At 37.8% G+C, this 14,329-nt stretch overlaps 1 protein-coding gene across 3 annotated transcripts in view; it reads left to right on the top strand.

Moving 5' to 3' along the window:
• Rgl (Ral guanine nucleotide dissociation stimulator-like) overlaps positions 1-14,329 on the top strand; it is a 292,275-nt gene that overhangs the window by 194,051 nt on the left and 83,895 nt on the right. For all 3 annotated transcript variants that reach the window (XM_090389533.1, XM_090389534.1, XM_090389532.1), the window contains one exon: positions 958-1,202. In XM_090389533.1, coding sequence (XP_090245659.1) covers positions 958-1,202 — 245 coding nt within the window. The remainder of the gene's footprint in view (positions 1-957; positions 1,203-14,329) is intronic.

Below are 14,329 nucleotides of genomic sequence, written 5' to 3'. Positions count from 1 at the left end.
CACGGTGCATCCAGGTGCCATCTCTTCCCCAGGTAAATGACGCATACGTACCCGACCGTCCACGTGGTGCAACAGGAAATCGGATCAGATGACTTTCTTCCAATCACTCAAGGTCCAGAATTCTAAAAATTGTAAGACAGAAATGCATAAATGTTTTTAGATTATATTGAAAACCACTATAAATATTCTTTTCGGGGCAGTTTTTTCTTTGCTTCTCCTCCACCTCTATTTTGTGATTTATTTACTAACTCTTCATTGAAAAATAAATTTATATTTTTGTGTTCCTATGGTTAACTGATTCATAATTTTAAGCAAAAATGATATTGCAAATCTATTTCTGCCCCTTGTTTTTGAAATAATATTGCATTGCTAATATTATTAGGGTGCCCTACAAAAGTCAGGGAGATTAAAATTACATTGCTTTTTATATCTTGGTCCTGGAACCATCCTGAGTTTTCTTCTTTGGGCGTTTTGTCCCAATTTTTTCATCTTTATGATTTGTTTTGTCCCAGTTTTTATCCCAAAATCTAGTTGCCCTCCCCTTGAACAGCTGAATTGAGATCTAATAAAACATAAAATTTATGGTGTTTAGTATGAGCAGCATTGATTGGATGATGTGATTATGAAAAGTGTATTAGCAAACAAAAAGAGTGAGTTGAGGCCGAGAAGCGTAGGGGAAATAAAAATTAATAAATGCATTAGGAAGAATTGACAAAATAAACTCTTATAGGTCAAATTTTCCTAATTAGAAAATTTAACATTATTTTAAAAATTAATCTGTTATTTCTGATAAAAATTATTTTAACATGCCAGATGGCACTTTGTAATTTAATGTAAAATACTCATTTCTTTTAAGACAATGATTTTTTTCCCCTTGTAAGTTTATAAAATTCAATATTGCAATGTAATTTGAATATGTAATTGGGAAAGTTTACTCTCTGTATTGCTGTTTTTCAGAATGCAACAATGCAGGGAACAGTTCCTTATTTGGGAACCTTCCTCACAGACCTCACTATGATTGATACAGCTATTCCAGACATACTTCCAAATGGATTGATCAATTTTGATAAACGAAGAAAAGAATTTGAAGTTTTAGCCCAAATAAAGCTTTTACAGAGTGCAGCAAATAATTATAATTTATGTCCTGACATCCATTTTCAAGCTTGGTTTGAAGGCATTCCTATTCTTGATGACAATGAAAGGTAATACAGAGGCATATATTCTTAATGGATAATTTCATAGTAGTCTTTTTATATCAGTTCGAAATTTTGAATAAAGATTACATAGAATTATTCTATATAATATCGGTGTAAATACACTATAATGTTTACCCATAAATTTACCGTATTTCCCCATGTATAAGATGCACCTTTTTTCGAAAAATTCGGGGTCTAAAAACTGGGTGCGTCTTATATAGTGGTTGTAGATTTTTTTTTACTTGCATTTCCCGCTTTTTCACGTTTGTTGTCTTTGCGCTCATTGTTTCGCACTTGTTACCGGTATATTAGGTTACGTTTTGCCACGTTCTGCCCAGAAATGGCTCAGAAAAGATTTTCGTACAGTGCTGAATTCAAGTTAAAATTTGGTCCTCCTCCAACTGAGAAACAATCCGAGACTGGCTATGGGAAGAAGAAACCTTACTGAAAACGCAAGTCAGCAAAATGGCCTGATTTAGAAAGGGAATTGAAGATATGGATTGAGGAGCAAAGGGCAATGGAATTCCTGTGTCCACAAAGATGGTTCAGCATGAGGCAAGAAGGAGAATTGGTGATGAAAAAGAAGTTACTGATTTCAAAGGAGGACACAATTGGTGCTTAAGGTTCATGAAACGGAATGGACTAAGCATGCGTACATGCACCAGACTTGCCCAAAAGATGTCTGAAAGCTATGAGCAGAAGGTCCTTGAATTTCATCGTTTTGTCATTCATTGTCTGAAGACACATCAGTTTAAGTTGGGACAGATTGCAAATATGGACAAAGTCCCCCTTCAATTTGATGTCCCAAGTAACAGAACTGTTGATAAGAAGGGGGTGAAAACTGTAACTGTGAAGACAAGTGGACGTGAAAAGAGCCATTATACAATTGTTCTAGCTTGTTGTGCCGATGGAACCAAGCTGCCTCCTATGCTAATTTTCAAATGCAAAACAATGCCAAAAGAAGACATTCCTCGAGGAGTGATTGTCCATGTTCATAACAAGGGTTGGATGGATCAGGATGGGATGAAGATCTAGTTTGAGAAAGTTTGGAGCAGGAGACCAGGTGGGCTCTTATGCAAACCTGCCCTATTGGTGCTTGATCAGTTCAGGGCACATAACAAAAAAATACAAAGGTTGCTAAAACTTGCCGTCATACCTGGAGGCTTGACATCCCAGCTCCAACCACTTGATGTCAGCATTAACAAACCCTTCAAAGCTTCTGGGGAAAGTCTTTTGGGGACAATTTGACACCAGCAGGAAGAGTGAAGAAACCAACTATAGGAGAAGTTTGTACCTGGGCGAAAAGATCCTGGAATAATATTAAGATTGAGATTGTTGTCTCAAGTCATTTTAAGAAGTGTGGCATTTCAAATGCCATAGATGGAACTGAGGACGAGGCAATATATGAAGACAATGATTCGTCATCAGACACAGATGAGGACAAGCTTATGGATGGGAGTTTTGACAGTGATGAGTTGTATGAATTTTATGATGAATAAAACTTGAGTTCAATAACTTTATGTAATACATTTTTTTTTCAAATTTCGGGCCCCAAAATTAAGGTGCGTCTTATACATGCGGAAATACGGTAACTACCTGAGTGGTGTAAAGGCATCGTTTGATTTTATCTCATTTTGTGGCTACCTTCACAACGAGATACCAGGTATTACACTACTTTGAATAAATAATGCTTCTCTAGTAGAGGAGACTACTGTTATTTATTCTCGCACCACCACCACCCAGACAGCACTGTTACGGAGCTTGTTGGCTCACTCATTGGTGGGCAGGCAGGTACCCTGATAATGAAAACATGCCATCATGGTTGTGAAGTTAATTCCACAATATGAGAGATGCCAAATGGTGAAGATAATGATAATGATATTCCAAGTTAACTACCAGCCAACGAGAGACCGAAACCTACTGGACATAGTCTATTCCTCGGCAACATGCCAAGTCGAAGAAACCACAGCCGACATGTTTCAATCAGACCACCAACCAATCATATTTACAGCTCTTCTACCCAAAAAATATTTCAATACCCCCAAAACCAAATCTGTGAAAAAGGTCACCGCCCCAAAATTTCTGAATCCAGCACTCTGCATTGAAGCCGCATCCACAGTCCCATGGAACATCTTAGATGGATGTGAACTGAGCCTCGCAATCGATTTAATGACCAAATGGATCAATACCATAGCCCTTCATACCGCTACCAAGACAGTCACCATTACTCCGCGCTCCAGAGCATGGTGGACTCCCCAGCTCAACCAAAGTTTCCACTACAAACAATTACTACACGCCAAGTGGAAAGCTTCCGGCGATGTCCAAGACCGCATTTCATTCTCCAAAGCCAGGGCCGAATTCAACAGAAACAAATCAGCTTCAATTAAAAAGCACCTCGAAAGAACCCTAAAAAGGGGAAAACCATTCTACAAAACAAAGGCCAGTTCTTCTAGCAACATCGACCCAATTGACTGGCTCAACTACGTCGCCAGATTTTCTAATCAACCTCCAGCTTTACCTAATCGGCCACTCCTCAACCGCTCTCATCTCACTGATAGTCTCGCTACGATCCGAATTTCCAAGCAACAACTGATGCAGGCCATTAATACTCTCCCTCTCACAACAACCACCGGTGACGATGGCATCCCCCAGTTCATAATCAAATGTTTAAGTGTCTTCATCATCGACTCACTCCTCAACCTATACAACAGATGCCTCGAAGTTCATTTCTTTCCACCCCAGTGGAACAGGTACTCTGTCTGGCCCCTTCCTAAGCACCAACAATCGACGCTCCCAAGCCAACATAGGCCCATCGCTTGCGCCTCTGTATTGCTAAAAATTCTGGAGAAAGCACTGCTACCGTCTGTCACCCATCAAATTCTCCGTGACAGTCCTCAGCAAATACACTATGGGATATCAGGAAGGTCAACTATAACTAACCTTGTAACAACCACTCTGCACATCTTAGATGCCTTCGAACAAAGACAGGAATTGTCAGTTATATATCTTGACATCCATTCCGCATTTGATGGCATCTATATACCTAATCTCCTACGTCTCTTAGAAAACTACTTCAATTTTCGCGGCGATGTTCTCTGGTTCCTAGAATCTCTCCTATCGAAGAGGACCCTTGTTTTAAAGATCGGAACAAAGACCTTCACGCGCCACATAACTGCCGGTGTACCTCAAGGGGGGGTCCTGTCTGGCATTCTCTTCTCAGCAATCATGGTGCCATTTGTGACCAATAAGTGCAATTGGATCACATATGCTGACGATGTCAAGCTCCTTACTAGAATATCGCCATCCAACTCGGCAGCCGAAATCACTCAGCAAATCACTAGCAAACTGCAGGACATGGCTGACTACCTCAATACCTTCAACCTCCAAATCAACCCCCTAAAATCAGCACAAATAACTTACTCTCTAAAGGGCAGCCCAACAACGTTGGAGCCTGTGCTTAACGGCTCCTCAGTTCCAAGTGTTCAAACACACAAAGATCTGGGGGTCGTTTTCGACTCCAAACTATCTTTCAACGATCACATAAACCTCATACAGTCGAGGCTGAATTCACTACGCTGGGTCGCCAAACAACAGCTGCTCCACACCACCGACCCACAACTGGTAAAAAGATACATCGTATCAATCCTTTACCCGACAATACTGTATGCTTCAGAGATATGGGCCTCGGCCGCCGAATCCAACATCAAAAGAATATTCTCTGCCGAATTCTGGCTTCTAAAATGGGCCAACAGCAAACTCCACCTTCCCCCAGCTCTCAGATCAACGCAGTTAGCAGAAGCTCTTCAACTACGCAGGCTCCGGTCCTACATCGCAGAAAGAAGGCTGCTGTTCACCATCAAGATGGCCACCGGTAAAATTACAGAGCCGAACTTCTGGGATCACTGCTCTTGGCGCATTCCTCCCCCTTATCTCCGGTCTTCAGCACAGCTGCTAGCAAACCGTAACCGGCTAGTACTAACTGACAGATTCCTGCCAAAGCAAATGCTGCCCTCACTGCAAGCCATCGACGGGGACCTCCAAGAAGTGGTCAATAATAAAAAATACAGGAAGGGTATCCTCGTCGAACTGAAAATGTAAAACTGTGCTTTGTTAATAATCTGATTTATCTTTTTTCTCATGTGTATCTCTTTTGTAAATATGTTTTGTTAACCCCTGGCACCACCATGCCGTGACGGGACTAATTGTATGTCTATTATTGCTGCAATTAAAGATTCTATTCTATAATATTTTGAAGACTAAATGCACAAGGCATAATTTGTTATGGGTTGAAATTAACTATATAATATCAGTGTAAATACACCATATTTACCCATAAATGAGTAAATTATATATATATATAGTAAAGAATAATAGTATTAAGAAGCTAATTAATCATGGGGGTGGAATGTGACTGTATGAAAAGGAAGATAACATTGCGTAATATAACCACTTTTATTGGCACAATTTATTAGACCTTATTCTTAGCGCAAAATTTTAAAAAAATTTTAATATTTCGTTCTCAACACGTGGCTACAGCACATGTGCTGTCTTTTTCATAACTTCGGTGGACGACCTCTGATGATGACACTGAGATTGTGAGACACCGCAATGTTATCTTATTTTGGTCGCCTTTTCACTTATCTTTTTTTTTTAATTTCCTGTCTATTTCTTCTTCTTTTTCATACCATATATCGCTACATTCCTTATCCATTTAGTCGAGCTCACAGTGTATACTGTATATTCAATAGGTTTAAATCAAAATCTTCTTCACACTTTCTACATACAATATACTTTATATATATATATATAATATGTTTTTAAGAGAGGAGGTAAAGAGTATGAAATGTATAAAGGATTATAGTTGTAGGTTACTACATTAATAGTAGAAGAAACTAGCAACTATAAGGAATATAGATAAAAAATATATAGAGCCTATTGGTATAGGGTGAAGAGTAGTCTAAAGAACTATCTGTTGAATCCATAGTAAAATTGTCAAAAAATACCTGTAAATAAAAATTGCAAGAAATTACCTGTAAAAAATATGAAATTAGTAATGTGAAATTGCTTATTATTGCAATTACAATGATTTTGGCATTTTCTTCAGCAGTCAGCTGCCAAAACCAAGGGAAATGCAACAGATAAGCAAAGGCCTCTGTTTTGAATGTGATATACAGTGAAACTTCTCCTAACGGACACCTCTCGTTAATGGACATCTCTCTACAACGGACATTTTCAAATTCCCCAACTCACCTCCATTGGTTTTAACGTGTTTTCAGCTTCTATCTAGCGGACATTCTCTGTAACGGACGCGGACAGGCAATCTGCACTTTTTCGTTTAGATTAGCACTTAATTTGATCTCCCCATAACGGACAGCAGGCGAGCTCACGGCCCATTTTCTAGGAACATTTCTTCCACGTATTGCCTCAATCGTGTGTTTATTTTCTATTTCCAATTCTCTGAATTTTATCAAGGTTTACGTTGCGGTTCTAAACCCTTTTTCAAGAATTTTAAGGCACGTGTAAAACTTCTGATGAATTCGGTGTGCAGGGGGGGAATATGGTCGGCCTTTCGTCTTTTCAGTTTCAGTTTTCAGTTTTGTTCAGTGTCGTGTGAAGTGCACAATGTCTTCTCGTAAACATTTAACTTTAAAAGATAAAGTCGAACTCATTAATGCGTATGATCGGCAAAAAAATAGTGTTCGCAATCTCGCTGCAAAATTCAAAATCGCGAAGACGCAGGTAAGCGACATCCTAAAGAAAAAAAATTAACTGCTCAAACAATTTTGGCAAGACGGAAATGATCAGGTTCAAAAATCATTCCCGAAAATTGTTGGACTTCAAATTTGTTGCGCACGTGCTAAAAAAATTCCCATTAATGGGCCTATTATTAGGGAAAAGGCTTTGGAGGTTGCGAAATCTATGGGAGAAAATGAGTTCCAAGCTTCTGTGGGATGGCTAGACAAGTTCAAAACTCGGCATAAAATTTCTTGGAAAACCGTAAGTGGTGAAGGTGGATCTGTTGATACTGGGGTTGTAACAGAGTGGACCGTCAAATTGGAAGACTTATGTCGTGATTTTGAAGCTAAGGATATTTACAACTGTGACGAAACAGGGTTGTTTTTTTAAAGCTCTTCCTGAAAAAACAATGAGTCTTAAAAACGAAAAGTTCCAGGGCGGAAAAATTTCTAAGGAACGCTTGACTGTACTATTGTGTACAAATATGCTGGGAGACTTTGAACAACCTCTTGTTATAGGAAAACCACAAAATCCTCGTTGTTTCAAGGGCATAAAGTTGAATCTTTTGGATGTTGACTGGAAGTCTGATAAAAAAGCGTGGATGACACGAGATATCATGAGCGAATGGATAAGTCACTTTAACCAAAACATGATTCGTCAAAACAGAAAAATTATTCTTTTCATGGATAATGCTGCATCTCACCCGCACATTGAATTGTCCAACATTCAAATCGTTTTTCTGCCACCAAACACATCTGCTGAGTGTCAGCCCTTGGATCAAGGGATAATAAAAAAATTTAAACTTCACTACAGAAAACGTGTTTTAAGACATCTCATTGCAAACATAAACGATGTAACATGTGCGAGTGACCTTGCAAAGAAAATCAGCATCCTAGATGCGATTCAATGGATTTCCTCTTCAGTAAACGCAATTAGAAAACAAACTGTCGTGAAATGTTTTGTAAAGTCTGGCTTCTCAAACGCAAAAATTGAAGTTGTGAACAGCAATGTGGAGCACCAAGAAGAACAAGAACTTCAACATCTATTGATAATGTACGATACTTCTGCTGCAAGTGACCCTGGCTACAAAGATATAGACTCCAACCTCACTACAGAAGATGGTGCTCTAGATATCAACGACATTATCATCGATATTTTTCAAGAAGTTCCTCATGAAGATGAAGAAATGGAAGGAGGTCATTCTGTCGAAGAACATATTAACGACGAACCACCGATGAAAATAGAAGAAGCGCTCATACAAATCAGTCGTTTAAAAATGTTTTTCGCCGCTGAAGAAGATACTGAAGGACTTTCGATGGTTTCTTCACTCCAAACAAATGTTGAAATTATCAGCCGGAAGAAGGTGCAGAAGAAAATAAGTGATTACTGTATGTATTTTTCTTAAGATAAAGTCATAATATGCATAGCACAATTGTATGTATATTATTTACAAAAATATTGTGTAAAATCTGTATATAATTTAATTTAATTTTACATTAAACGTTTAACGATTTTTCTTTATCTCTTGTGTATGTAATTGTATATTATTTACAAAAATATTGTTCAAAATCTGTATATATTTTAATTTAATTTTACATTAAACGTTTAACGATTTTTCTTTCTTTCTTTTTTTTTCTCCTTCAGACTTCTTGTTAGCGGACACTTCTCTCTAACAGACACATTTTCGCTCCCCATGGCTGTCCGTTAAAGGGAAGTTTCACTGTATACTCAGTGTAGCGTAAATTACTGAGATAACGAAGTGAATAAAAGTGGGAAAAGAGTGTGAAAGCCTGACATATATCTCGTTGCTGACCCTATAGAGGCAGAAGAAATACTAATAATAATAACAATATTAACAACTGGCGAAAAGTGAAAAAACTGAGGAAATAATATTCGAAGATAGAAAGAAAGGAAGAATAAGATGGAATTAAATAAATTAGTGGGTCAAAGTGGTACTTACTAACGTGCTAAAGTTGGAGAGTGGGCCGTGGAGTGCGAGCCTGCACACTGCGTGGGAGGTTCCAAAAGTGAGAAATTCCTGCTAATAGTTGTCATGTATATGCAGAGGTGAAGCGACCTCGTGTTGGAAAATGGAAGTAATAGAACTTAGAATTATGATTGGGTGAGAACCGATTAAATGCATGTAGCATGCATCCCAGGAAAGCATAGAGAATTGACTGTAGAGTAGCATGATTTAGCCGCTGAAGTTATTGTAAGGTGGAAACAGAGAATATAATAGGATATAGCATGTTGATTGCTTTCGAAAACCTAATTGAGCTCAAGAAGGCAAGTAAATAGGGTTAAGGATATTAAATAGTATTATGAGGAAGAGTGACAAAGGTGGAGTTTGGGCAGTTCACCTTTGTCACTCTTCCTCATAATACTATTTAATATCCTTAACCCTATTTACTTGCCTTCTTGAGCTCAATTAGGTTTTCGAAAGCAATCAAGATGCTATATCCTATTATATTCTCTGTTTCCGCCTTACAATAACTTCAGCGGCTAAATCATGCTACTTTACAGTCAATTCTCTATGCTTTCTTGGGATGCATGCTACATGCATTTAATCCATTCTCACCCAGTCATAATTCTACGTTCTATTACTTCCACTTTCCAACACATGAGGTCGCTTCATCTCTGCATATACATGACAACTATTAGTGGGAATCTCCTACGCTGCGTGCAAACTCTCACTCCACCGCCCACTCCCCAAATTTAGCATGGCACGTTAGTAAGTACCATCTCAACCTACTAATTTATGTTAATTCCATCTCATTCTTTCTTTTTTCTCATTGCTTTTCTTTCTATCTTTGAATATTATTTCCTTAGTTTTTTCACTTTTTGCCAGTTATTAATATTATTATTATTATTAGTATTTCTTCAGCCTCTGTAGGGTAAGCCATGAAATATAGGTCAGCTTTCACACTCTTTTCCCGCTTTTATTCACCACCGCACACTCCCCAAATTTAGCATGGCACGTTAGTAAGTACCATCTCAACCTACTAATTTATGTTAATTCCATCTCATTCTTTCTTTTTTCTCATTGCTTTTCTTTCTATCTTTGAATATTATTTCCTTAGTTTTTTCACTTTTTGCCAGTTATTAATATTATTATTATTATTATTAGTATTTCTTCAGCCTCTGTAGGGTAAGCCATGAAATATAGGTCAGCTTTCACACTCTTTTCCCGCTTTTATTCACTTTGTTATCTCAGTAATTTACACTGCACTGAGTATATCTCATATTTGAAACAGAGGCCTTTGCTTATGTGTTGCTTTTCCCTTGGTTTTGGGAGCTGTCTCCTGAGAAAACACCAAAATCATCGTAATTGCAACAATAAACAATTTCATATAATTAGTTTCATATTTTTTACAGGTACTTTCTGGCAATTTTACTATGGATTCAGCAGATAGTTCTTTAGACTATCTGTTGTCCTTCACCCTATACCAATAGCCTCTCTATACAGGTAACCCTCATATAACACAGTAATTTGGTTCCAACAAAATATTGTGTAATGCAAAAACAAAAGGGGTGTTACATTTCAAAAGCTAACAAAAATACACTTTTTTTAATAACTATCGGAAACTTAATTTTTATAGTAGTAATAACTTAATATTTTAACTTTATTTTTATAATAGTAGTAATTTAAATAGTAATAACTGAACAAACGTCTTACCTTACAAACTGTGATACTTATGTCAGGTAATGTACGTTGATTTAATTTTCTTCCTCTTTATTGCTGCTAAGCACAATCTCTTCTGCAACATCTAGATTTCATGTGCCTTCTGCTCTCTGTCACAATCTCCATGCTTTGAAGTCAAGTTTTTATAGTCTCAAACAAGAGACCATAAAAGACCATAAGAGAGTCAGAGAAGGCGCTGACTCTCTTTAAAAATTACAGCTGTGAACTACAGGCTCCGAAAAAGCGATGTGTTTGCCTTCTTATTTACCTAATTGTTATTTTATATTGTACTTTATACGTAGTCTTATAGTTATAGTTACGCTGGTTATTTTTAATTTAGATAGAGTTTTTGTAGATTACTACTTAATATACATAAAACCATTTTCGTTTGAATCTTGCAGCCATTGTTTTTGTATAGAGTAGTAGTAGGGAATTCAAATTTTTAATTGTGGTAACTAGGTAGCTGTAATGTATAATTATATAGCATAATACGCATCACTGCATTTAAGATTCTATTAGATAGCGTAGTATTGACAATCAATTAATTAAATTTATTGATCTTATTAATTTAAAATATCATGCCCCAGACTAGAGCAGCAAAGCATCGGGCACAAAGTGGCAGGAGTGCTGTGACTCGGGGGAGAACTGAGGGGGGGGGGGCGATTCTCGAATGCATCACAGCCTAAAAAAATGTGCACCTTGTGAAATGTTTGCCGAACTCTAGAACAGAACATGATCTAGCCAAGGAGGATGTCTTTGTGTGTGCCAGGTGCAGAGAGTGTCTAGAAATTAGGCATCAACTCAGCATTCTACTGGGCGTCTATGAGAGCTTGAGGTGTAGGGTAGATGCTTTCGAAGAAATTAATATGAGGAGCCCATCAAGCTTTCAGCTGCCCAACTCAACGCCAGAGCTCACTCCTGGGCAACAGGCAACACAGCGGCAATCTCCAAGGCAGAATGCACTGGTCCCAAAGGAACTAGTTATTGTTGGTGACTGTATTGTCAGGGAGACAGGGAAAATATTGTGTAAAAAGATAGATGGAACAGGACCAGGGTATGTCTGCCAGGGATAAAAGTTGGTGACATTGTAAAGCATATATCATCTTTTAAGGGCATACAACGTGTACAACAATATCAACAATACTCTTGATATTGTTGTACACGTTGGCACCAATGACATTAAGAGTAGGAAATCTGCAGATTTACTTAACAAGTACAGGTCAATGCCGAAAAAAAGTCGTGAGTTAAGGTGAAATTTAAAAGTGTCTACAATTCTGCCCAGACACGATAGGGAGTACATGACAAGAGCCTTGTCAATCAATTCGGCCCTGGAGGGAATGTGCAAGGCTCAAGGGGTAGAATTTTTTTTCAGCGTGGTCTCCGCTTGTTAACAGGAGAGACTACTTCTACAGGGATGGGATACATTTAATTAGAAAGGGTGCAAGAATATTTGCTGATAACTGATGCTATCGAGGCAGTGTTAGGTGGGTTGGAAAACTGCTAGCTTGAGGGGGGATTCACAGCCTAAAAGGTTAAAAGTAGCCGCAGGCAGAGGTGAAGGTGATTCTTGCACCACTTCTATTAGAGTAAGTAGCAATCTGGAGCGAGGAGTGCTGGGGGTTTCAGGGACTGATGGCAGTCATTGTGAAACAGGTGGGTATATGGGATGTGTCAGGGTAACTAATAATAAGGATAGGTACATGTATACTTGCATGTATACCAATGCTAGAAGTATAGTAAATAAATTTGATGAATTTGAAGTGTTGGTCAAGACATCAAAGGCGGATATTGTTGGGATATCAGAAACGTGTCACACTGATATTAGGAATACAGAATTGGAATTTGGGGAGTACAATGTGTACAGAAAGGATAGACAGGATAGGAAGGGAGGAGGTGTCATGCTGTTAATTAAGAAAAACATAAAATCAAAAGAAGTGCATCCAGTTGATATAGATGAACAGTGCATTGTTGAGTCAGTTTGGTGTGACATATGCTTTGCGAAAGCAAAAATAAGAGTAGTAGTGTGTTAGGCCTAATGACTTGAATGAGTACAAAGAACAATTGTACAGAGAAATAGAGTGGGCTAGTAAATCAGAATGTCTTATAATGGGGGATTTTAACTTCCCAGATATTGACTGGAACTTATGGGTTGGTCAGTCACACACTAGTAAGACTTTTGTGGATTTATTGGATGATTGTTTTCTGCAGCAGCATGTTCGAGAGGCAACCGGAGAGGGTAATACTCTTGATCTGGTTATCAGCAGTGATCATTCGTATATTAAGAATTTTCAGATAAAGGAACCACTAGGTGGCAGTGATCTTAGTGTACTGATGTGAGATTTACTTAAAGATATAATTACCATTAGGTGTAAAGGAAAGGGTTTTTGCTTCCGTAAAGATGAGTACAGTGGTCTCAGACAGTTTTTAAATTCTGTACAGTGGGATCAACTGATGATGTTACCAACAGTAAATTCTAATTGGGAAGCTTGCAAGGAATTAATTGTGGAAGCTACTAAAAGTTTCATACCTATTAAGAAATATTGTTCAAGGTTTAGGCCTAAACGGTTATCAAATGAACTAATGAGACTCATGACAAAGAAGAAAAATGCATGGGATGCATATACATTATCAAGCGACTCAGAAGACTAATGCAGATATAAGCTAGTCTGTAATCAGGTGACAAAGGAGGTTAGGCAGGCGAAGGCAGATTACGAGAAATCTTGGGAAAAGGATGCTAAGAAAAACAGCAAGGATTTACAGTAAACCCCCGCTATTCGCGGTATCTGTATTCGCGGTTTCGCGTATTCGCGATCGCCGATTTAATATAAAATGAAACCTAAAAAAATGTGAATTTTAAAGCGCCGTGAATATTTTCCGCCATAAAAAACATGGGCGTGGCTAAAATTATCTTTCCCGGTCAAAACAGCGCTCAGTGGGTGGGAGGAGAGGGGTGACAAAATCGCGAGCGTGGATGTTTCTCGCTAATCCTTGTTCAGTATGTGTTATGCGTTTGTCAGGGAAGGTTTCGTCGTTTGCTTTTAATTTATATGTTTATAAATTGAATAAATTTATCAATTTATAAATTGATATGCTTACAAAAATGATAAATCTACCGTTTTGCAGTATTAAACAGACTTTTTCGAGTGTGTTAACGGAAGAAAATGCCTTTATTGTGGACAAGTTCTTTCTAACCCCTACAAAAATATGGCTACGAATAAAAAGAGAAATGTGAAAATATCAAATAAGGTGATGACATTAGCGAATAAAATTGAATTATTAGACAAAATTTCTAATGGTGAAAGTGTCTCCTCAGTGGCAAAACATTATAAAATCAATGAGTCAACGGTACGATCAATCAAGAAATCGGGAGAAAAAATCCGCCGTAGTGTCCGTGAAAACGCGCTAATTGTTTCAAAAATTTGCTCTGTAACTCATGACGTTAAATTAGAAAAAATGGAAAAGCTTTAAATCTGTAGATAGAAGACCGAACTCAAAATAAAGTTCCGTTAAGTTCACTCATCATTCGTGAAAAGGCAAAACTCCTTTATCAACACTTTAGCGAAACTGGTGGTAGCACTGGCGGGATGTTTTTTTTTGCTAGCAAGCAAAGGCGCTGGTTTGAAAGATTTGTTTGAAATTTCTAATAAATATTACATTTAATATTAAATTGTTTCTTATTTTCATTTCGATGCCATATGCTTGCATTTCACTATGT

Source organism: Mastigoproctus giganteus, chromosome 2 (assembly GCF_048544385.1).
Source record: "Mastigoproctus giganteus isolate SK-2022 chromosome 2, ASM4854438v1, whole genome shotgun sequence".
Taxonomy (NCBI): Eukaryota; Metazoa; Arthropoda; class Arachnida; order Uropygi; family Thelyphonidae; genus Mastigoproctus; species Mastigoproctus giganteus.
Note: the sequence above shows the minus strand (reverse complement) of the source record. Positions and strands in the feature narration are given on the sequence as shown.